At 47.9% G+C, this 26,045-nt stretch overlaps 1 protein-coding gene across 1 annotated transcript in view; it reads right to left on the bottom strand.

The window, feature by feature from the left end:
• The window catches only part of VAPB (VAMP associated protein B and C), a 59,382-nt gene that overhangs the window by 11,239 nt on the left and 22,098 nt on the right, over positions 1-26,045 (bottom strand). Inside the window, exons 2-4 of the mRNA XM_068263766.1 lie at positions 14,166-14,318; positions 9,659-9,762; positions 1,546-1,626 (exon numbers count right to left, since the gene is read on the bottom strand). Of these exons, the coding sequence (XP_068119867.1) occupies positions 1,546-1,626; positions 9,659-9,762; positions 14,166-14,318 (338 nt within the window). The remainder of the gene's footprint in view (positions 1-1,545; positions 1,627-9,658; positions 9,763-14,165; positions 14,319-26,045) is intronic.

The following is a 26,045-nucleotide window of genomic DNA, read 5'->3' as shown; positions in this document are numbered from 1 at the left end:
TTCTTCCTGCAGAGTGCAGACAGCTCTGCCTGTATGTAATTTCTCTGTATGTGAAAGCCCAGCCTGCTCAGAGGAGGATTTATCCAGCTTGTAAAATATAAGAGAGAAGAGAGAAGCTGCTCTAATCTAAATAATACACAGGCAGTGTGCAGAGAGGGGCCTGGATAGGGGAGATGCATCACAGAACCACAACACTGAAGAACTTGGCAGCCTTCCAGACACAGGCCTGACAAGTCTGACAAGAGAGAGATAAGTTGATTTATTACAGAGATGGTGATAGTAGAACGTGCTGCAGTAAGCCAGAACACATTAGAATAGCTTTTGGAACTTGTAGGATGATAAAAAACAGGATGCAATTTTTGTTACGGAGTCTCTTTAAGAAGTGCTTGAAAGCAGTTCTACAGATGTAGAATTGCTGGCTAGACATGATTGCAGAGTGCAGGTTAGGCATGATTTGTGATGTGCCCCTCCCACCTACTGAACTCCTCCTCAGAGCCTGCTGCTATCAATACAGCAGGTGTGTTGGTTACCTCAGCAACAGCAAGTCCCCCTCACACACTGCACTGTCTGAGAGACCTTCCTAGCTCCTATTTTACAACAGTTTTAGAAGGAATCTGCACTATCTAATGATTTCTTAAGATTCTTTTATCTACCGCTCGTTTCTCTTATCTTTTTCCATTCACCTATTCTATTCACCAGGGATATGTGAGGGAGCAGGCTGGTGTTGTACTTTATACTGGTTGAACTCGATGGACGTATGTCTTTTTTTAACCAAAATAACTAAGTAACTATGTAACCTCTATCAGAAATCGAGCGACAAAACGATAGAACGGGAGATCGGACATGACGGAAATTATCTATCTGCGGCAGAAACGAATTGTGTATTCCCAGCATTGTTTTTGATCGTTTTTCTGATCGATTTCTCAGACGTTAATGGAAATCGATTAGAAAAACCATCAGAGTATCGATCGGACAGTAAATCTGCTGAAAAATCTCATTGTGTATTCCCAGCAAGAAAAAAACTGTCGGTAATGTTTGATAAATCTGACCCTGTGAGACTGAGTAAGCAGCTGGGTAGCGCTAAGTCTAAAGCTCAACACACACCATACAATCTTGGTTGTTCAATCTCATTACTTTCATGCAGTATAAGAGCTTATCCAATCAATCAGTCAAGGTATTTTCAATCTGTTGGCCCTTATACTACATAGATTTGGTAAATCTGTACAACCAAGATTGTATGGTGTGTGTTGAGCCTAAGCCATAAATCACCTATCTGCCCCAAATCAGTACAGGTCATACAGGGAGAAGCTTGGGCAAGACATTTATGACTATATTCTGATATGACCCAGGTAAGGCTGGAAACCTCTCCCTCCATGGCAGGCAATGGGTTACAGAGATGCATTCCTGGACTGGAAGATTACTTATGTTCTCCGACCTCGGGAAATGTCCCTCATAATAGAGACTGCAGGTCATGTGAACAGTTAGTATGCCATCTACACACACACACAAGAAATCGGTCAATCGATCAGCGGCAGATTTACTCACCGGTTTCTCATTCTCGGAGGGAAGCTCAAACACACACCGCAGCTTCGAGTCCATCAGATCCTCCGGCTTCGCTTCTTTCCACTGCGGAGAAACACAGGAAATCACTGTTGCACCCGCACCATTAAGACCCGCCCACTGCCTCCGAACTAAAGAGCACCTCCCGGGTGGAAAAGCATGGATCAATAGAAAGATGGATGGCGGAGAGGGGTGAATAGAAATATGGATGGAGGGCGGACGCATGATTAGAAAGATGGATGGATCAGAGGGAGGGGGATTGGAATAAGATGGAGGATGTGATAGACAGCAGATAGCCCCCCCCCCCCCACCAATGGGGGACACTATTCTCTTTTGGCATGTGACCGGGCACCTCAGGCTCACAGCCCAGGCGTGACCATACCCGTATCTAAAAAAGAAGGAGCGCTCTAAGTGCGTTACCCAGGATGAGACTTTTATTGCGCTTAAAAGTGATTACTTACAGAAATGAAGATTAAAAAACGCTTATCAGCGGGTGGGCTACCCGCTACACCCCTCAGCGGCAAGGCTGCACGCGCTGTGGCCAGCAGCAGCGTGTCCGATGTACCAGGAAGCTCGTCTTGCGAGGCGGTGGGCGGGGCCTAGAATCGTGGTGCGTGTGACGTCATGACGCGTTTCGGCGCTCTGCGCCTTCATCAGATGACGTCACGCGTACCGGGAGGCGGATTTATATCCGCATAGATGCCGTAGTTATGGCAACAAGTGGGGAAAATTAAAACGAACTTTATTGTTCATGAACATTATGCGCAAGCTAGTCAGCTTGCTGTATCGTTCGGGGATACGCTGCTAAGAAATAAAGCTGGCTCACAGCGCGTACCCCTGGAGTGCTTTATAAATTTTACAGTAATGCAGTTAAGACAATATTATAAATTAAACAAATATATGGCAACCTATTAAAAATAATGAATTTAAAAAGCATGATATAGATATATAAAACCTATTATAGACAGAAAACACCTAATATAATTTAGTTATTGCAGGAATTATTTTCTCTGAACCCAAGGCTTGCCAAATATTATTACTATTATAAATCCACAGATAAGACATTAAAATTGAAATGAAAATCAAAATAAAAAGTTATAAAAACCTATTTAACAGCCCTACTATTTATGTACGGGTCTGATGTATTCATAACATTGGTTCTGAGATATACAGCTGACAGAATATTTTGATAATGGAATTGACATATCATAATGGAATACCAATAATTGGATAGGCATGGATAGGCGGGGAGGGTGGGGGGGGGGGGGGGGGGGGGGAGGGTGGGGGGGTGGGGGGTGGGGGGGGGGGGGGGGAGGGGAAAAAATGGAAGAAAAGGGGTTCAGGGAGGGGGGGGGGGGGAAACAAGGGCCATGTGGCCCACAATAACAATCGCACAGTGAATACTAAATGATTATTTATATGTGTGTATAAAAACCCCACATGTAATCAGTTCTGCCATTGGGCTACATACAGACATAAAATCGCACTGTTCAACCATTGGGAGTTAAATAAACAGCTTTAACCAGAAATACATGGAATACTATGAGAAGTATAACCAATTCCTACTATGGACAATATCTATCTCATGGGTACTCACCACCCTCATCTAGTGTCAGAAACTGCTAGGAATTGTATTGGAAGCTGTGGAGAGAGATATAAAAGCAACCGGTTTAACGAATGCAATATTCATAGACTATAGAAAAAAATTTTTTTGGGCTTAAGGAACTATGGATAATAAAGGTATGCATACATCTTACATATAAGTGGAAATTTCTAACCCTTCGTTGAGACCATTTGGGCTCAAAGAGTTCATTTTAAAAATCCAGTACGTCTCTCTCTCACAGAGCCTCTTATATCTCTCGCCTCTATGGAGGCTCTTGGAAATTGTTTCAAGGCCTAAAATGCAGAGGGAATCAACACTACTGGAATGACATTCTTTAAAATGACGTGGGACACTATGTTTTTCACCTCCGTCTAGTATATATCTCTTATGTTCACCAAATCTTTGTCTGAGTGGACGCGTGGTGCGTCCCACATAATGTTTTGGGCAATCACAGGACAACAGGTATATCACATGGTCACTGCCGCATGTAATAAATTAATTGATTGTGACCTTTTGTTGTCGTCCATCTACTGTTTCTTTAGCTCTGTGTTTGATAAATGGGCAGCAACCACATCTTTTTACATGTCATTTATAATTACCTGTGATAGCAGGAAACATAGTTTTAGGTGCTTCAAGAGTTTTCTTAACATTACTCGGTGCTATAATATTTTTTAAGGATCTAGCTTTTTTAAAAATTACACTCGGTTTTCCAGGAAGTATGTCTCTCAACAGGGGATCTTGTTGTAATATAGGCCAATTTTGAGTTATTATCTTTTTGATTTTTCTGGACTCTTCAGTGTAAGGGGTAATAAAAGAAAATTCAGATCTCATAGAGGCCTTTATAGAATGAGTTTTAGGTTCATATGGTGTAGCACTGAATTCTTCCAGTGTGGCCTGAAGAGAGTCTGGCTTATAACCCTTTTCCAAAAATTTCTTAGACAATATTTCACCTTGTTTGTAATAATCCTCGTCCAATGTGCAATTACGTCTTAGTCTACGAAATTGGCTTCTAAACAAGGTGAAATATTGTCTAAGAAATTTTTGGAAAAGGGTTATAAGCCAGACTCTCTTCAGGCCACACTGGAAGAATTCAGTGCTACACCATATGAACCTAAAACTCATTCTATAAAGGCCTCTATGAGATCTGAATTTTCTTTTATTACCCCTTACACTGAAGAGTCCAGAAAAATCAAAAAGATAATAACTCAAAATTGGCCTATATTACAACAAGATCCCCTGTTGAGAGACATACTTCCTGAAAAACCGAGTGTAATTTTTAAAAAAAGCTAGATCCTTAAAAAATATTATAGCACCGAGTAATGTTAAGAAAACTCTTGAAGCACCTAAAACTATGTTTCCTGCTATCACAGGTAATTATAAATGACATGTAAAAAGATGTGGTTGCTGCCCATTTATCAAACACAGAGCTAAAGAAACAGTAGATGGACGACAACAAAAGGTCACAATCAATTAATTTATTACATGCGGCAGTGACCATGTGATATACCTGTTGTCCTGTGATTGCCCAAAACATTATGTGGGACGCACCACGCGTCCACTCAGACAAAGATTTGGTGAACATAAGAGATATATACTAGACGGAGGTGAAAAACATAGTGTCCACGTCATTTTAAAGAATGTCATTCAGTAGTGTTGATTCCCTCTGCATTTTAGGCCTTGAAACAATTTCCAAGAGCCTCCATAGAGGCGAGAGATATAAGAGGCTCTGTGAGAGAGAGACGTACTGGATTTTTAAAATGAACTCTTTGAGCCCAAATGGTCTCAACGAAGGGTTAGAAATTTCCACTTATATGTAAGATGTATGCATACCTTTATTATCCATAGTTCCTTAAGCCCAAAAAAATTTTTTTCTATAGTCTATGAATATTGCATTCGTTAAACCGGTTGCTTTTATATCTCTCTCCACAGCTTCCAATACAATTCCTAGCAGTTTCTGACACTAGATGAGGGTGGTGAGTACCCATGAGATAGATATTGTCCATAGTAATTGGTCATACTTCTCATAGTATTCCATGTATTTCTGGTTAAAGCTGTTTATTTAACTCCCAATGGTTGAACAGTGCGATTTTATGTCTGTATGTAGCCCAATGGCAGAACTGATTACATGTGGGGTTTTTATACACACATATAAATAATCATTTAGTATTCACTGTGCGATTGTTATTGTGGGCCACATGGCCCTTGTTTCCCCCCCCCCCCCTCCCTGAACCCCTTTTCTTCCATTTTTTCCCCTCCCACCCCCCCCCCCCCCCCCCTCCCCGCCTATCCATGCCTATCCAATTATTGGTATTCCATTATGATATGTCAATTCCATTATCAAAATATTCTGTCAGCTGTATATCTCAGAACCAATGTTATGAATACATCAGACCCGTACATAAATAGTAGGGCTGTTAAATAGGTTTTTATAACTTTTTATTTTGATTTTCATTTCAATTTTAATGTCTTATCTGTGGATTTATAATAGTAATAATATTTGGCAAGCCTTGGGTTCAGAGAAAATAATTCCTGCAATAACTAAATTATATTAGGTGTTTTCTGTCTATAATAGGTTTTATATATCTATATCATGCTTTTTAAATTCATTATTTTTAATAGGTTGCCATATATTTGTTTAATTTATAATATTGTCTTAACTGCATTACTGTAAAATTTATAAAGCACTCCAGGGGTACGCGCTGTGAGCCAGCTTTATTTCTTAGCAGCGTATCCCCGAACGATACAGCAAGCTGACTAGCTTGCGCATAATGTTCATGAACAATAAAGTTCGTTTTAATTTTCCCCACTTGTTGCCATAACTACGGCATCTATGCGGATATAAATCCGCCTCCCGGTACGCGTGACGTCATCTGATGAAGGCGCAGAGCGCCGAAACGCGTCATGACGTCACACGCACCACGATTCTAGGCCCCGCCCACCGCCTCGCAAGACGAGCTTCCTGGTACATCGGACACGCTGCTGCTGGCCACAGCGCGTGCAGCCTTGCCGCTGAGGGGTGTAGCGGGTAGCCCACCCGCTGATAAGCGTTTTTCATCTTCATTTCTGTAAGTAATCACTTTTAAGCGCAATAAAAGTCTCATCCTGGGTAACGCACTTAGAGCGCTCCTTTTTTAGATACTTTTTGCACACTCCCTAACTTGGAGCAGCATAAACTGTGTTTGCCTGGTGTGGACTAGAGACTCATTGGATGTGATTGGTCAAGGCTTCCTGGAGTTGAAAGCGCAAGGAACACTTTTTTATCTAGTGACCATACCCGTGCAGGCGTGGCCACCCTCCCACAGGCGTGGAGGTACTCATGCAGGAAGAGGAGCGCAGCCCCGACTAGATCACTAAAGGTGGCCATTAACGGTCCAATTTCTAGCGAAAAATCGTTTGAGCGATCAGAAATTCTGATCGGATTGGTTGTAAATAATCTCCATTGGTGGACACAATCGATTATGAACGAGTGAAAGAAAATGTCGTCCGAACGAATTTATGTCGAACCAAAATTTGGATTTTCTTGTTGGTTGTGATAGATAGGAAGCAAAGATTGGTTCGTTGATGGTGTAGTGAACGATTACAATATTTCCCTTCCGATCAGAATTTCTGATTGCGCTAACGATTTTTCGTTAGAAATTGGACAGTTAGTGGCCAGCTTTATAAGCCCTTGTTAATAATCTTCAGGGAGTCTGCGCTCAGCCTGGGAGGCCTCTATAGGATCCACAGGCTTCTCCTTAGGCCAGTCACTGAGGCCTCTATAGCAGAGGTCCCCAACCTGGGGGCCGCGGCCCCCTGGGGGTCCATGGGAAAATTTTTGGGGGGCCGCGGCGGATCTGGCCTTTCTTCCTCCCCACCCCCCCCCCCCGCGGCCGTCGTTTCTGTTACCTTAAGAGCGGCGGCCGCTTCCTCCCTTATATTCCCCATAGCCCCTCTCCTATCTCGTATTACAGCAGCGCTTCCTGTGTGGCTGCTGTAAGGAGGGAAGGGGGCGGGGCAGCGGTTCCCATGGTAACGGCGATCGCCGCTACAGGAAGCCGCTGCCCTGTTTCCTTCCCTTCTTTACAGCAGCCGCGCGGGAAGCGCTGCTGTATTACGAGATGGCGATGCTGCAACCGAGGAGAGAAGCGCCTGGGGGAAATATAAGGAAGGAAGCGACCGCCCGCTCATAAGGTAACAGGAGCGACGGCCGCGGGGTGGGGGGGGGGCACCTATCCTAGCTACACTGGGGCACTATACTGGGGTAACTACTGGCTACACTGGGGCAGCTACACTGGGCTAACTGTACTTGCTACACTGGGCTAACTGTACTTGCTACACTGGGCTAACTGTACTTGCTACACTGGGCTAACTGTACTAGCTACACTGGGCTAACTGTACTAGCTACACTGGGCTAACTGTACTAGCTACACTGGGCTAACTGTACTAGCTACACTGGGCTAACTGTACTAGCTACACTGGGCTAACTGTACTAGCTACACTGGGCTAACTGTACTAGCTACACTGGGCTAACTGTACTAGCTACACTGGGCTAACTGTACTAGCTACACTGGGCTAACTGTACTAGCTACACTGGGCTAACTGTACTAGCTACACTGGGCTAACTGTACTAGCTACACTGGGCTAACTGTACTAGCTACACTGGGCTAACTGTACTAGCTACACTGGGCTAACTGTACTAGCTATACTGGGCTAACTGTACTTGCTATACTGGGCTAACTGTACTTGCTATACTGGGCTAACTGTACTTGCTATACTGGGCTAACTGTACTTGCTATACTGGGCTAACTGTACTTGCTATACTGGGCTAACTGTACTTGCTATACTGGGCTAACTGTACTTGCTATACTGGGCTAACTGTACTTGCTATACTGGGCTAACTGTACTTGCTATACTGGGCTAACTGTACTAGCTATACTGGGCTAACTGTACTAGCTATACTGGGCTAACTGTACTAGCTATACTGGGCTAACTGTACTAGCTATACTGGGCTAACTGTACTAGCTATACTGGGCTAACTGTACTAGCTATACTGGGCTAACTGTACTAGCTATACTGGGCTAACTGTACTAGCTATACTGGGCTAACTGTACTAGCTATACTGGGCTAACTGTACTAGCTATACTGGGCTAACTGTACTAGCTATACTGGGCTAACTGTACTTGCTATACTGGGCTAACTGTACTTGCTATACTGGGCTAACTGTACTTGCTATACTGGGCTAACTGTACTTGCTATACTGGGCTAACTGTACTAGCTACACTGGGCTAACTGTACTAGCTATACTGGGCTAACTGTACTAGCTATACTGGGCTAACTGTACTAGCTATACTGGGCTAACTGTACTAGCTATACTGGGCTAACTGTACTAGCTATACTGGGCTAACTGTACTAGCTATACTGGGCTAACTGTACTAGCTATACTGGGCTAACTGTACTAGCTATACTGGGCTAACTGTACTAGCTATACTGGGCTAACTGTACTAGCTATACTGGGCTAACTGTACTAGCTATACTGGGCTAACTGTACTTGCTATACTGGGCTAACTGTACTTGCTATACTGTGGTAACTACCGCCGCCACTAGCCACGCCCTCCCCCCCCCCCCCCCCCCACAGGGGGGCCCCGAAGAAAATTTTGGGCGGGGCAGTGGGCCCCGGGCTCAAAAAGGTTGGGGAACCCTGCTCTATAGGATCCACAGGCTTCCCCTCTTAGGCCAGTTACTGAGGCCTCTATAGGATCCACAGGCTTCCCTCCTCTTAGACCAGTCACTGAGGCCTTTATAGGATCACCAGGCTTCCCTCTTAGGCCAATCATTGAGGCCTCTATAGGATCCACAGGCTTTCCTCCTCTTAGGCCAATCATTGAGGCCTCTATGGGATCCACAGGCTTCCCTCTTAGGCCAGACACTGAGGCCTCTATGCAGTGTTCCCCAACCCTGTCCTCAAGGCCCACCAACAGTGCATGTTTTGTGGAAATCCACAGAGGTAGTTAATCAGCTCTGGTGAGAGACACTAATCACCTCACCTGTGCATGTTTGTGGCTTTCTGCAAAACATGTACTGTTGGTGGGCCTTGAGGGCAGGGTTGGGGAACTCTGCTCTATAGGATGCACAAGCTTCCCTCTTAGGCCAGTCACTGAGGCCTCTATAGGATCCACAGGCTTCCCGCCTCTTAGGCCAGTCACTGAGGTCTCGGCCTGTAGCCGAGGTTACATACCCCAGAAAGACATCATCCTTCAGACACTGGGGGCCTCTGTTCCATAATAATGATGATCAAGGAGAACAAGAAGAATCAGAGCATTTGTATAGCGCCTTTCTCCTGCCAGACTCAAAGCTCTCAGGAGCTGCAGCCACCAAGAGGCCACCCTGCAGTGTTAGGGAGTCTTGCCAAAGGACTCCTTATTGAATAGGTACTGACCCTAGCCAGGTTTCAAACCCTGGTCTCTTATGTCAAAACTAGACCCCTTAACCAGTACACTATCCAGCCACCATACTCACCACAGCTTCCATGTCGGAGAAGTCTGAAGGCGCGTACATGGACTGCACCATAAACTTATGCTTGCTCTTCTCATTGGGGTCGTAGTCAAACGGCTGGAGCATAACTGCGGATAAACACAAGAGCGATAATATGATTCTGCGGCATAATCATATCATAGCAATAACAACAAGAGTCACTGACTACAGCACTAACAATAATAATAGCATTAACAACAACAAGTCGCTGCCTACAGCGATGATAGCGATAATGAGGATAACAATAATAAGAAGAATGCTGTAGTCGGTGACTCTTCTTGCTATTATTCTCATCAGTGCTGTAGGCAGTAACTTTTATTATTAACAACAACAACAACAAGAGCCACTACCTACAGCACTGATAATATCACCAGTGCTGTAGTCGGTGTCGGTATCATCATCATCATCATCGCTGTAGGTCGTGACATAATAATAATAATAATAATAATAAGTGTCTGGTACAGCGAAGTGCCCCAGGAAGTCAGAAATGTTCCAGGGCTCTGCAGCGCTGTGTAACCAATGAGGCTCTGCCCTCTGCAGCGCTACGTAACCAATGAGGCTCTGCCCTCTGCAGCGCTGCGTAACCAATGAGGCTCTGCCCTCTGCAGCGCTGCGTAACCAATGAGGCTCTGCCCTCTGCAGCGCTGCGTAACCAATGAGGCTCTGCCCTCTGCAGCGCTGCGTAACCAATGAGGCTCTGCCCTCTGCAGCGCTGCGTAACCAATGAGGCTCTGCCCTCTGCAGCGCTGCGTAACCAATGAGGCTCTGCCCTCTGCAGCGCTGCGTAACCAATGAGGCTCTGCCCTCTGCAGCGCTGCGTAACCAATGAGGCTCTGCCCTCTGCAGCGCTGCGTAACCAATGAGGCTCTGCCCTCTGCAGCGCTGCGTAACCAATGAGGCTCTGCCCTCTGCAGCGCTGCGTAACCAATGAGGCTCTGCCCTCTGCAGCGCTGCGTAACCAATGAGGCTCTGCCCTCTGCAGTGCTGCGTAACCAATGAGGCTCTGCCCTCTGCAGCGCTGCGTAACCAATGAGGCTCTGCCCTCTGCAGCGCTGCGTAACCAGAGGCTCTGCCCTCTGCAGCGCTGCGTAACCAATGAGGCTCTGCCCTCTGCAGCACTGCGTAACCAATGAGGCTCTGCCCTCTGCAGCGCTGTGTAACCAATGAGGCTCTGCCCTCTGCAGCGCTGTGTAACCAATGAGGCTCTGCCCTCTGCAGCGCTGTGTAACCAATGAGGCTCTGCTGTCTGCAGCGCTGTGTAACCAATGAGGCTCTGCTGTGTAACCAATGAGGCTCTGCCATCTGCAGCGCTGTGTAACCAATGAGGCTCTGCCGTCTGCAGCTCTGTGTAACCAATGAGGCTCTGCCCTCTGCAGCGCTGTGGCTCTGCTGCCTGCAGCTAGTGTGTAAACAATGAGGCTCTGCTACCTGCAGCTCTGTGTAAACAATGAGGCTCTGCTACCTGCAGCTCTGTGTAAACAATGAGGCTCTGCTACCTGCAGCTCTGTGTAAACAATAAGGCTCTGCTACCTGCAGCTCTGTGTAAACAATGAGGCTCTGCTACCTGCAGCTCTGTGTAAACAATGAGGCTCTGCTACCTGCAGCTCTGTGTAAACAATGAGGCTCTGCTACCTGCAGCTCTGTGTAAACAATGAGGCTCTGCTACCTGCAGCTCTGTGTAAACAATGAGGCTCTGCTGCCTGCAGCTCTGTGTAAACAATGAGGCTCTGCTGCCTGCAGCTCTGTGTAAACAATGAGGCTCTGCTCTCTGCTCAGAATGCTGCAGCATATTTATATTGCTGAACAGGGGCTAGAGTGAAAGTATTCAGTAAGGAAAGAGTTACAGTTCAGCCTAGCTTCCAGTCAGTGCAGTACTCTGGCCGTGATCTGTGATGTCAGCATTTCCCTAATCATCATTATCAGCCTGCCAGGAAGATACGAAGGTGAAAGGTAGTCTTCTGGCTGTGAAAACCGAGACATCACATTCCCCCCCAGCTCTCGCTGCTGCCCCCTGCTGGTCACATTCCCCACAAGCTATTGCTGCTGCCCCTTGCTGGCCACATTCCCCTGAGCCATTGCTGCTGCCCCCTGCTGATCACATTCCCCTGAGCCATCCCTGCTGCCCCCTTGCTGGACACATGTCCCTCGAGCTATTGCTGCGGCCCCCTGCTGGTCACAATCCCCCGAGCTATTGCCCCCTGCTGGTCACATTCCCCCAAGCTATTGCTGCTGGCCCCTGCTGGTCACATTCCCCCGAGCTATTGCTGCTGGCCCCTGCTGGTCACATTCCCCCGAGCTACCTCTGCTGCCCCCTGCTGGACATGTCCCCTGAGCTATCTCTGCTGCCCCCTGCTGGACATGTCCCCTGAGCTATCGCTGCTGCCCCCTGCTGGTCACATTCCCCCAAGCTATCGCTGCTTCCCCCTGCTGGTCACATTCCCCCCAAGCTATCGTTGCTGCCCCCTGTTGGTAACATTGCTACCGAGCTATCGCTGCTGCCCCCTGCTGGTCACATTCCCCCAAGCTATTGCCCCCTGCTGGTCACATTCCCCCGAGCTATCGCTGCTGCCCCCTGCTGGCCACATTCTCCCAAGCTATCGCTGCTTCCTCCTGCTGGTCACATCCCCCCCCCCCCCCCCCACCCCAAGCTATCGCTGCTGCCCCCTGCTGGTCACATTTCCCCGAGCTATCGCTGCTGACCCCTGCTGTTCATTCCCCCAAGCTATCTCTGCTGCCCCCTGCTGGTAACATTCCCCCGAGCCATCGCTGCTGCCCCCTGCTGGTCACATTTCCCTGAGCTATTGCTGCTTCCCCCTGCTGGTCACATTCCCCCGAGCTATCGCTGCTTACAAAGAGTACCTGTAGGTAAAGGCTAGCGCTCCACAACACAGTTATTGTTAAAATAGATGCAGATTTCACCAGTAAATAGGGGATGTGCAGGCTATATTCTCCAGTAGCAATCCAAATCCAAAAAGAAGCCGCGATCAAAATCCTCATATCTTGCTCGACTCCAAGTAAAAGATACAAAATCACCCTGTAAAATAAATTTTATATAGCACAGTACTGTATTTCACCACCCAGTGATTCACTCCAGAAAAAGGGACTACAGTGAGAGACCTCCATCAGAAACAGCGAACTTGGGGGGGGGGGGGGGGGGGGGATTACGCCCCCTGAGTGGGTCACACTCACCGGATCCCTTCTTGTGTCTTAACGCATCAGCCCTCCAATCTGGGCACAGCACCTTAAAATCAACCTTTAAAAATACAAGAGCGGGACTCGCATAACAAAATCCTTCACAATTTCCCACGTGACTCCTAGGCTCCGCGGACGCAGCAAGGAAGTGAGGATAGCAGGGACTGAGTGTGCAGCGGAATCCGTCCGCGGCGGTGGCTGGCACCAACAGATAAGTGCCGACTATCCTTTTTATCTGGTACGCATACTTTGATGCATTGTTTGGCGATAAATTGTGAAGGATTTTATGTTATGCGAGTCCCGCTCTTGTATTTTTACAGGTTGATTTTAAGGTGCTGTGCCCAGATTGGAGGGCTGATGCGTTAAGACACAAGAAGGGATCCGGTGAGTGTGACCCACTAAGGGGGTGTAATTCCCTCCCAAGTTCAGTGTTTCTGGTGGAGGTCTCTCACTGTAGTCCCTTTTTCTGGAGTGAATCACTGGGTGGTTCAGAAATACAGTACTGTGCTATATAAAGTTTATTTTACAGGGTGATCTTATATCTTTTACTTGGAGGCAAGCAGGATATGAGGATTTTGACCGGAGCTATTGCTGCTGCCTCCTGTTGGTAACATTCCTACCGAGCTATCGCTGTTGCCCCCTGCTGGTCACATTCCCCTGAGCCAGGGGTTCTCAAACTGGGTGCCGCGGCACCCTGGTGCACCTTGAGCACCTGCCAGGGGTGCCTTGGCGTTCATCCCCATCCTCTGCAGCGCCTGACTTTCACGTGTCCTGCGTAATCGTCGTGTGTCAGTACACGTGTGCGGTCACCTCTACAGTAAGTGGGTCACCTCTCCAGTCTCTGGACCTCTATGTGTCACTGATGGACAGCAGAGGGGTCCCGGGGGAAGCCGTGTGCCCCCATCCTGATTGCAGGAACTCCTCTGACCTTGAGGCTGCTCTGAGATAAATGCTGAACTCACCCGATTTCTATAGAATGAGTTCTAGTTACACAGCCAGATATGAAGGGGAAGAGGAGTCTGTGATGCCTTCCCCCACTAACCCAGTCACAGTAATCTGTCTATAGCACAGAGGGCTCTCTCTGCCCCGCACACCCCCATCTCCATTGCAGCTCTACTCCGCTGCTATAGCACAGGTTAGACAGCAAGAGCTCGTGTATGAATGGTTGCTCTGGGAAACACACAGCATTCTTGTATTCCATGACCAGGAGGCCAGAGATCAGACTTGTGAATTGCGGTCTGTGGACAGAGCATGTGTATATTGCGTTACATCAGTGATATAGGATACGGCGAGCACTCACCGGACACATTGACGGAGGATCCGGGATCGATCACCCCGCTGTTTGGCCGGACACAGTACCTGCGCGGCGCCGTGGTCTTCACTTTGAAACAAATATTTTTTTCTGTGGGGTTGTTGAGTTTCAGGTTTGTTGTGACGACGTCTGTGAATGGGCCTGTAATGAGAGAACAGCGCTGTGAGGAGAAACATCCCAGACAGAAGGGAGACAACATGGCTGAACAATGCTCATTAACCAATGAGAGACTAGATACCAGCAACATAGAGCAAATGTGTTCCCTCCCCCAACTGGCGTGAGGCAGTGGTGAGGCCTACAGTGCGGTGGTATGGGGGGCCCTACGGCGTGAGGGCAGGGGGGGGGGGGGGGTTCTGTGGGCTATGGCGAATATTATAGGCTGATAGTGTATTATAGATACCGGTATATAGTCAGATACTTTAGTAGAAGAGTACAGACCGGCACACTTGTCCTAGTAGTCCTCCGGGTGCATGACCTTGGGTGCTAAGCAACACCCCAACATATTCAAAGTAGTAGAGATGATCGGTCTGCACACCAGCTTCTCAATGAGCATAGTTTATTTCCAGATCACATGTCAACACAACTTTGTGTTGACATGTGATCTGGAAATAAACTATGCTCATTGAGAAGCTGGTGTGCTGACCGATCATCTCTACTACTTTGAATATAGTCAGATACCACAGGATACCTTCACAGGTCTTTTGGAGTCCAGGCCTGAGCCACCAGGAGGAGCTGCACTGTATTGTAGGCTGACAGTTTATTATATGCATTATACAAATATAATGGCTGGCTGGAAGGTTTCTGTTGCTCATGTAATCTGTACAATTGATCTGCAGTATTATCAGAATGTACAATCCTGCCATGGTTCTCCCGGTATGGTGTTGTGTGGTGGCTGAGGAGGGTGTCAGGGAATTCCCTGTCTGTCTGGCACCCTGCCGGGCTCAGTCTGGTTTGGTGGCATTCTCCTTTAAGAGCGGAGGTAAGTTGACGGGCGGAGCCGCAGGCACGATACAGAACAGACATGTGGGAATCTTCTGAACACAACCAAACCTGTCAGACAAGATTGTTAGCCTCAATACTTGGCAACGTGTGGCGCACACATTTCACAACTCCGTTGACCAGCAGTCACCAATACCTGCCAAGCTAAGGGAGTCCTCTGCCCATAGAACTCCATCAACCTGGAGACCCCATACAGCCCCTACCAAAGGGCTCAACTGACCGACCTAGAATACCCACAGTCCATTATGGATGGTCTGCAAACTACCCTGAAAAACTGAGCCAAGGAGGACTCAACAGATCTACCCATCATATCCACAATCCAATATGGATGGTCTGTAAACTACCCTGAGAAAGATTCCCTTTCCTTCTCATCAGTCTTTAATCCCAGCTTCTGGGCACAAGTCAAGTCCCAGTAAGCACTTCGGAAAAAGTCACCCAAAGCAATCACTAACAGAGAACGTTCAATGAGAAGCTGAGGCTTCCGGATTGCACGCCAGTTGTACACAGCTTGGCACACTGAACCAACAAAATTCCCTTCCTACCAGTTGGTCTAACAACACTGCATACAATTTGCATAAAATCCACACCTCTGAGTGCAGGCCATTGTTTCAGGTGATCTTTGTAGGTACAGCCCCAAGTTAAAAGTTTAAAAATTATCAAAAAGCACATCATACATTGCAATGTTTCCACAGACTAGATGTTAGATGCGATAGAACATGAAACCCCATGAAAATCAAATGAAAACCAAAACTACAATATTCCCTACTGGTGTTACTTCAAAAGCACCGATATGACACTGGTGACATGCCTATTCTTTTTCCAACTGGATGAAGACGTGGCGGCGGTGGCCAGCCTGGCACTGCAGCAGAATTCGGTGGAGATATGACGTTATATAGCAAGCATGTGTCATCGATATCAGATGATCACCTGGAAATGTATGGTGGCCAGAAAACAAACAAATCTACAGCTAATCTATTCCTCAAAACTTTATTTGGAACACACACTGCTGACTTAATGAAATGTAAAATGACCTATTTATACACGCTGTCCACACCCCGCAACTAGGGCTAGCTTTACACGCTTACCTCATGACACACCAAGAAAAGGCCCATACATTCATCCATGGACACTAGAATTAGGCTGCGTTGCCACCAGGGTTGTTTTCTCAGTACAAAAATCACCCTATTCCACAGCCCTGGTTCCCACTACCAGAGAAAACAGACTTTTTTTGTCCATTTTATCACATTGGAAGACGGACAACGAATGGATGCTATTTTCTAAATAGGATCCAGTCACATTTACCGGTCAGCATACGGTGTGGTAAGCCGCCCGCATTTCTGTGCAAAGCAAATAAGTCTCCCATATATAGTGATGTCAGTATAGCGCTTAACATCTACCAGTGTTAACCACTTATACACACAAATCTAGAACAGTTCTTCAAGTCCCATACATTCATCCATGAGCTGTTGCCAGAAACAAGTACAAGAGTTCGTGGGGACCAATTGCAACATTAGAACGCCATTTTGATCCTAATCAATCAGCCACCGGATCTGGTGAGAGTACTGAATTTTACCTGATAATCGCAAGCCTGGATAAGGGCACTATATGGGATAAAAACAGGAGGAGCGCTCCGTAGTGCGATACCTTTTAATTGAATGAAAACTGCGCAATAAAAAAATGCACTTACTAGATAAATGTAAACATGCATTGAATTTGGCATATAGCCCAGAAAAGGAAACGTCCCCTCTTAAAAGAAGAACCTGAGGCTGCAGTGGCCAGCGGCAGCAAAGGTCCAGATGGTAGATGGACAGCAGGTATCCCTTCAAGGAGACTGTGTGCAGGTAACGTCAAGATGCGTTTCAGCGTATCCACGCCTTCGTCAGTTAACGTACCTGCATGCACACTGCGCTCCTTTATATAGCAGGAGTCAGGAATCACTTCCCAGAGAAAATTGGGGTTAAATTGGGGTTAACGAGGGTGAAAGGGTAGGGGACGGGGTTGAGCCCGCATAAAAAAAAAAGCCATATAAAAAATATATATGGCTTTTTTTATGCGGGCTCAACCCCGTCCCCTACCCTTTCACCCTCGTCAACCCCAATTTTCTCTGGGAAGTGATTCCTGACTCCTGCTATATAAAGGAGCACAGTGTGCATGCAGGTACGTTAACTGACGAAGGCGTGGATACGCCGAAACGCGTCTTGCCGTTACCTGCACACAGTCTCCTTGAAGGGATACCTGCTGTCCATCTACCATCTGGACCCTGCTGCCGCTGGCCACTGCAGCCTCAGGTTCTTCTTTTAAGAGGGGACGTTTCCTTTTCTGGGCTATATGCCAAATTTAATGCCTGTTTACATTTATCTAGTAAGTGCATTTTTTATTGCGCAGTTTTCATTCAATTAAAAGGAATCACACTGCGGACCGCTCCTCCCGTTTTTGTCGCTTTCTCTTTCAGTAGTCCGCTCACAGCCGAGCATTTAAGGAGCTGCCATTGTGTGATCAATTTGGGGTCCACATTGACCATTCGCCTGCAGTAGCGCAAGATTTCACATCCCTTTTTTTCTTCTTCCATATTGGTAGCACTATATGGGATTAATGACTGAGAACGGTCATTGAGAGATATAAGAACGGTTATGCTGTTTGGACTTGGAAGAACTGTTCTAGATTTGTGTTTATAAGTGGTTAACACTGGTAGATGTTGAGCGCTATACTGACTTCACTATACAGATTTTGAGGATGGAGATACCCACCCACAGTGTAGCGAACCATCATAGCAGTGTGATTCGCTGTCATTCTTAGTACACTTTTTCAGAGGAGCGCACATACCACTATTTTTTTTTCAAGTCTCCCATATTGTCTACAGTTGGAAGTAATCTGTCCCGGCCACCATTCAGTCCACAACGGACACTACACTGTCCCCTCCCGCAGGCCATTCATGGTCTAGCTCAAGTGAGAACCGAGCCTTAGCCCAAAGATAGATCCCTCTATGATCGAAATCTTATCCGAGAGAGATCTATAACTGCCACACACTGCAAACAGGTTTCAGCATTTATTAAAATCTTTCGGTACACCACGTCCCCATGTTACACCCCCCTCCCCAGGGCTCTAGAGTCGGCTGATGTAGAGTGGTGGTAGTGGAGTGCTCACCTGTCCAGCTGATGCTTTTCTTCCTGTGTCCTCAACCTTCATCTCACCAATACCTATTCTCCATGACCCAGGTACACACATGCTGCCAGGACATGGAGGAGAGGCATCGGGGAGAGGAGGGTAGGAAGACATCGGGGGGAGCGCACCGGCCGTAGAGGCATAGTCTGCAGCAGACCACTAACATTTGGGGGCGAACCATGGAGGGTCTGTCACTGGCCAAGATCTCTGTCAGAGGCGGTCTAAATTATAATGGGGCATTGATCGTCAGATTTAAATCACTGATTGCGCATATGGCCTTGTATAAAATGATGCTGTACTATTGTTACTACCACATTCATTAGGATTTTACAGTTTTATGAAAAACACCTCTTCCAGACACCTACATATTCAATGTCCATCTGTAGCTGCAGTTCTGCACATGATGCTCCTCATATGTTACAGGCCGTGGTTTTTCTGCCTGCCTCAGCAATGTATTCTCTATTTATATCACGGGAATAGCCTCCTTGTCACACCACACACACAGACTGAAATAGAAGTAACAGAATCTTGCCAGAGATCAGCTCGGACTACAGACCCCCGAGGCATGATAATGTGCTCAGCTACAATCACCAACCAGATCAGCCAGCTCGCGGCAGCAAGATCACCCCAAACACCATCAGATCCAACCAGATCCCTTCAGCCAGCCAGGATAATGTGCTCAGCTATAATCACCAACCAGATCAGCCAACCCACAACAAGATCACCCCATAAACCATCAGATCCAACCAGATCCCTTCAGCCAGCCGTGATAATATGCTCAGCTACAGATCACCGACCAGATCAGCCAACCCACAGCACCAAGATAACCCCATACACCATCGGATCCAACCAGATCCCAGCTGTGATCATGTGCTCAGCTACAATCACCGACCATTTTGTAGTAGTTACAGAGGCGCCAGCAGAATAAAAATTAGTAGTCTATTAAAACCAAATAAAAAAATTGAGGGACCGGGGTGGATCCGTCTCCCCAATATATGACAACCACCATATATGGTATCCAGAAAAATATTTCATCAGTACTCCACAAAATTATGCAACGCATTTTGCAGGTCCCAAGGCCGCTTCCTCAGGCAAATAGCAGAGCAGGAGTAACTCCGAGGTTGTGCAGATAGGTGCAGCGCCTCTGAGTATCTGCACAACCTCGGAGTTACTCCTGCTCTTGTATTTGCCTGAGGAAGCGGGCTTGAGACCCGCGAAACTAGTGCATAATTTTATGTGGAGTACTGATTAAATATATATTTTTCTGGATACCATATATGGTGGTTGTGTTATTTATATTGGGGAGACGGATCCAACCCGGTCCCCCAATTTTTTATTAGGTTTTAATAGACTACTAATTTTTATTCTGCTGGCGCCTCTGTAACTACTACAAATATCATTATCCACCTGGTGGATGGGTGTGTACATCCTTATTCTTCTACGGAGAGCGACTTCTTAGCCTGAGTGGGGACAGGCTTAAAGAGAACCTGTAATGAGTAAAATTATTTAAAATAAACACGAGGTAACTTCAAATGAACATTACATGAGGTAACTTCAAGTGAACCTTGCTATTAGTTCCTCTCAGAAGCGCACCATTTTCTTCTGACAGTGATCGCTTCGAGTTCTGACAACATTTTGTCAGAATTGAAATATATCAGTTGCTGTCAGTTATTTATCAGTTGCTGTCAGTTATAGCTGGGAGGACAACTGATGTGCCAAGTAATGTCTATGTTTTCCTATGGCTCAAGTGGGCGATATGACAGTTTAACAGTGTGCTGACCAGAAAGCTGTTATGGGGTAATGACCATTTTCAAAATGGAGGACAGAGAATTCCCTTGATCACAGTGGAAAAACAGGACGCGGGCAAGGAGAACGAGATTGAGGCGTAGACTACATGAAGTATGACCTGTGTATGGTTATTTTGACTTTTAATTTTCAGTTCAGGTTTTCTTTAATATCCCCATATACGATTGGAGTGGTTGCCTGAGGTCGGCAACCCAGACTTGTAAGTATATCCATATCTACTATACAAATTGAAGGTTACCTTATATCAACAATACACTATTGGGGGCTCTTGGTTGTTCTTTCATTTTGTCTTTCTACAATCACCGACCAGTTCAGCCAACCCATGGCAGAAAGATCACCCCATTCACCATCAGATAGAACCAGATCCCTTAAGCCAGCCATGATCATGTGCTCAGCTACAATCACCGACCAGTTCAGCCAACCCACAGCAGCAAGATCACCCCATTCATCAGATCGAAAAACCAGATCCCTTTGGCCGAGTGTCAGGAAGGTGTCTAGTACCTCCAGAGAACCACAACCACTGGACACAAGGACTGATCTCCAGAGAACTACAACAGACGATCAGCAGGTCAGCCGGGTAATCTGCATTGTTTAAAAGGAAATAAAAATGGCTGCTTCCATATCCCTGTCACTCCAGGGGTCCAATTTTTACCTGTAAGGGAAGAACCGCTATTTTAAAAAGCCCACCCTGCCTCCTGCATTGGGGCAGCCCGGTCACTAGTCCCCCATATTAATAAGCCCACCCTGCCTCCTGCATTGGGGCAGCCCGGTCACTAGTCCCCCATATTAATAAGCCCACCCTGCCTCCTGCATTGGGGCAGCCAGGTCACTAGTCCCCCATATTAATAAGCCCACCCTGCCTCCTGCATTGGGGCAGCCAGGTCACTAGTCCCCCATATTAATAAGCCCACCCTGCCTCCTGCATTGGGGCAGACCAGTCACTAGTCCCCCATATTAATAAGCCCGCCCCACTCCTGCATTGGGGCAGCCCGGTCACTAGTCCCCCATATTAATAAGCCCACCCCACTCCTGCATTGGGGCAGCCAGGTCACTAGTCCCCAATATTAATAAGCCCACCCCACTCCTGCATTGGGGCAGCCAGGTCACTAGTCCCCCATATTAATAAGCCCACCCGCCTCCTGCATTGGGGCAGCCTGGTCACTAGTCCCCCATATTAATAAGCCCACCCTGCCTCCTGCATTGGGGCAGACCAGTCACTAGTCCCCCATATTAATAAACCCACTCCTGCATTGGGGCAGACCAGTCACTAGTCCCTCATATTAATATGCCCACCCTGTCTCCTGCATTGGGGCAGCCAGGTCACTAGTCCCCCATATTAATAAGCCCACCCGCCTCCTGCATTGGGGCAGCCCGGTCACTAGTCCCCCATATTAATAAGCCCACCCTGCCTTCTGCATTGGGGCAGCCCGGTCACTAGTCCCCCATATTAATAAGCCCACCACACTCCTGCATTGGGGCAGCCAGGTCACTAGTCCCCCATATTAATAAGCCCACCCTGCCTCCTGCATTGGGGCAGCCCAGTCACTAGTCCCCCATATTAATAAGCCCACCCCACTCCTGCATTGGGGCAGCCCGGTCACTAGTCCCCCATATTAATAAGCCCACCCCACTCCTGCATTGAGGCAGCCAGGTCACTAGTCCCCCATATTAATAAGCCCACCCCACTCCTGCATTGGGGCAGCCAGGTCACTAGTCCCCCATATTAATAAGCCCACCCCACTCCTGCATTGGGGCAGACCAGTCACTAGTCCCCCATATTAATAAGCCCACCCCACTCCTGCATTGGGGCAGACCAGTCACTAGTCCCCCATATTAATAAGCCCACCCCACTCCTGCATTGGGGAAGCCCGGTCACTAGTCCCCCATATTAATAAGCCCACCACACTCCTGCATTGGGGCAGCCCGGTCACTAGTCCCCCATATTAATAAGCCCACCCCACTCCTGCATTGGGGCAGACCAGTCACTAGTCCCCCATATTAATAAACCCACTCCTGCATTGGGGCAGACCAGTCACTAGTCCCCCATATTAATAAGCCCAACCCTGAATTGGGGCAGACCAGTCACTAGTCCCCCATATTAATAAGCCCAACCCACTCCTGCATTGGGGCAGCCAGGTCACTTGTCCCCCATATTAATAAGCCCACCCTGCCTCCTGCATTGGGGCAGCCCGGTCACTAGTCCCCCATATTAATAAGCCCACCCTGCCTCCTGCATTGGGGCTGCCAGGTCACTAGTCCCCCATATTAATAAGCCCACCCCACTCCTGCATTGGGGCAGCCTGGTCACTAGTCCCCCATATTAATAAGCCCACCCCACTCCTGCATTGGGGCAGCCCGGTCACTAGTCCCCCATATTAATAAGCCCACCCTGCCTCCTGCATTGGGGCAGCCCGGTCACTAGTCCCCCATATTAATAAGCCCACCCCACTCCTGCATTGGGGGCAGACCAGTCACTAGTCCCCCATATTAATAAACCCACTCCTGCATTGGGGCAGACCAGTCACTAGTCCCCCATATTAATAAGCCCACCCTGTCTCCTGCATTGGGGCAGCCAGGTCACTAGTCCCTCATATTAATAAGCCCACCCCACTCCTGCATTGGGGCAGACCAGTCACTAGTCCCCCATATTAATAAGCCCACCCCACTCCTGCATTGGGGCAGCCAGGTCACTAGTGCCCCATATTAATAAGCCCACCCCACTCCTGCATTGGGGCAGCCAGGTCACTAGTCCCCCATATTAATAAGCCCACTCCACTCCTGCATTGGGGCAGCCCGGTCACTGGTCCCCCATATTAATAAGCCCACCCTGCCTCCTGCATTGGGGCAGCCAGGTCACTAGTCCCCCATATTAATAAGCCCACCCTAATCCTGCATTGGGGCAGCCAGGTCACTAGTCCCTCATATTAATAAGCCCACCCTGTCTCCTGCATTGGGGCAGCCAGGTCACTAGTCCCCCATATTAATAAGCCCACCCACTCCTGCATTGGGGCAGCCAGGTCACTAGTCCCCCATATTAATAAGCCCACCCCACTCCTGCATTGGGGCAGACCAGCCACTAGTCCCCCATATTAATAAGCCCACCCCTGAATTGGGGCAGACCAGTCACTAGTCCCCCATATTAATAAGCCCACCCCACTCCTGCATTGGGGCAGCCAGGTCACTTGTCCCCCATATTAATAAGCCCACCCTGCCTCCTGCATTGGGGCAGCCCGGTCACTAGTCCCCCATATTAATAAGCCCACCCTGCCTCCTGCATTGGGGCTGCCAGGTCACTAGTCCCCCATATTAATAAGCCCACCCCACTCCTGCATTGGGGCAGCCCGGTCACTAGTCCCCCATATTAATAAGCCCACCCCACTCCTGCATTGGGGCAGCCCGGTCACTAGTCCCCCATATTAATAAGCCCACCCTGCCTCCTGCATTGGGGCAGCCAGGTCACTAGTCCCCCATATTAATAAGCCCACCCCACTCCTGCATTGGGGCAGCCAGGTCACTAGTCCCCCATATTAATAAGCCCACCCCACTCCTGCATTGGGGCAGACCAGTCACTAGTCCCCCATATTAATAAGCCCACCCCTGAATTGGGGCAGACCAGTCACTAGTCCCCCATATTAATAAGCCCACCCCACTCCTGCATTGGGGCAGCCAGGTCACTTGTCCCCCATATTAATAAGCCCACCCTGCCTCCTGCATTGGGGCAGCCCGGTCACTAGTTCCCCATATTAATAAGCCCACCCTGCCTCCTGCATTGGGGCTGCCAGGTCACTAGTCCCCCATATTAATAAGCCCACCCCACTCCTGCATTGGGGCAGCCCGGTCACTAGTCCCCTATATTAATAAGCCCACCCCACTCCTGCATTGGGGCAGACCAGTCACTAGTCCCCCATATTAATAAGCCCACCCCACTCCTGCATTTGGGCAGCCTGGTCACTGGTCCCCCATATTAATAAGCCCACCCTGCCTCCTGCATTGGGGCAGCCAGGTCACTAGTCCCCCATATTAATAAGCCCAACCTGCCTCCTGCATTGGGGCAGCCCGGTCACTAGTCCCCCATATTAATAAGCCCACCCCACTCCTGCATTGGGGCAGCCCGGTCACTAGTCCCCCATATTAATAAGCCCACCCTGCCTCCTGCATTGGGGCTGCCAGGTCACTAGTCCCCCATATTAATAAGCCCACCCCACTCCTGCATTGGGGCAGCCCGGTCACTAGTCCCCCATATTAATAAGCCCACCCCACTCCTGCATTGGGGCAGACCAGTCACTAGTCCCCCATATTAATAAGCCCACCCCACTCCTGCATTTGGGCAGCCTGGTCACTGGTCCCCCATATTAATAAGCCCACCCTGCCTCCTGCATTGGGGCAGCCAGGTCACTAGTCCCCCATATTAATAAGCCCACCCCACTCCTGCATTGGGGCAGACCAGTCACTAGTCCCCCATATTAATAAGCCCACCCCACTCCTGCATTTGGGCAGCCTGGTCACTGGTCCCCCATATTAATAAGCCCACCCTGCCTCCTGCATTGGGGCAGCCAGGTCACTAGTCCCCCATATTAATAAGCCCAACCTGCCTCCTGCATTGGGGCAGCCCGGTCACTAGTCCCCCATATTAATAAGCCCACCCCACTCCTGCATTGGGGCAGACCAGTCACTAGTCCCCCATATTAATAAGCCCACCCTGTCTCCTGCATTGGGACAGCCCAGTCACTAGTCCCCCATATTAATAAGCCCACCCCACTCCTGCATTGGGGCAGCCTGGTCACTAGTCCCCCATATTAATAAGCCCACCCCACTCCTGCATTGGGGCAGCCCGGTCACTATGAGGCACTTCGTAACACAGAGGCATATTTAGGACGCAGGGTCTGGCCTGAGCTCTGCAGCTTCCTTCACACTCCATAAATCTGCAGTGTCTGATCTTACACAAGACGAGCTATGCCAATAAAACGAGTAACGCAATTATCGAGGATGGGGCCTGGCTGCAATCACCAGGGCTGGCAATGGGAGTGGGGTTATTTATATAGAGCTAAGTTACTCTCACTACCCACTGACAGCAAGTTACCCATAGCAACCAGATTACCACACATCATGAACAGGTAAATGAAAGGCAAGTATGGTTACCATGGTGACCACAACTAAACTTTCTGTATATGTACTTCCTGATCATACACAAGATAAAAATGTCACCTATCAAATGTAAACGCTAGAAATGCAGGAATGTCGTTTGTAACGCTGAGATTACGCCCATCACCGGTTACCACATACCTGCACCTGAATATACCGTCACCAAATACTACTCGCATCTATGGGAAACGCAAGCCCCTCCCACTCAGGAGAAAGATCCGTAATGGCAACGACCGATTGTCCAGATTATAAACTAGTCAGGAATCCATATGTGGTATCTGTTCCTCTGTAAATAATGCCCTTCACTTGTAGACAAGTCTTGTGTATGGCGATGTACAGCATGTGGTGTAAGTTTTTATATATATATCCACTCCCACCTCTATTGTGTGAGGAGAATTATTTTTTTTCTAATTAAACGTCATTTTTACAACCAATTTTTTTTTTTTTTTTTTTTTTTTTAATAAAGTGGACCTGAACTCTTGCACATGATAGATGGAAAACAGAGAAATGCACCCTGTATGTATTTAGAGAGCTTAGCCTGTCTAAATCCCCCTCATCTGTGACTAATCACATGTTGTAATTCGATCCCTCAGCTTGGTCAGCTGATTGCCAAGGCAGAGCAGCTAATTTGTGAACAGGATGATAACCCTGTGTCTGCTCCAATTAAAGCAGGAAGTAGACACACTGCAGATGTATTGCAGGATTTGTATCAGCTGTAACAAAAATGTTTTTCTGTAAAGGTTATTATGCTGTTGATTA

Source organism: Hyperolius riggenbachi, chromosome 12 (genome assembly GCF_040937935.1).
Source record: "Hyperolius riggenbachi isolate aHypRig1 chromosome 12, aHypRig1.pri, whole genome shotgun sequence".
Classification (NCBI taxonomy): Eukaryota; Metazoa; Chordata; class Amphibia; order Anura; family Hyperoliidae; genus Hyperolius; species Hyperolius riggenbachi.
This window is presented reverse-complemented; position numbering and strand designations above follow the sequence as displayed.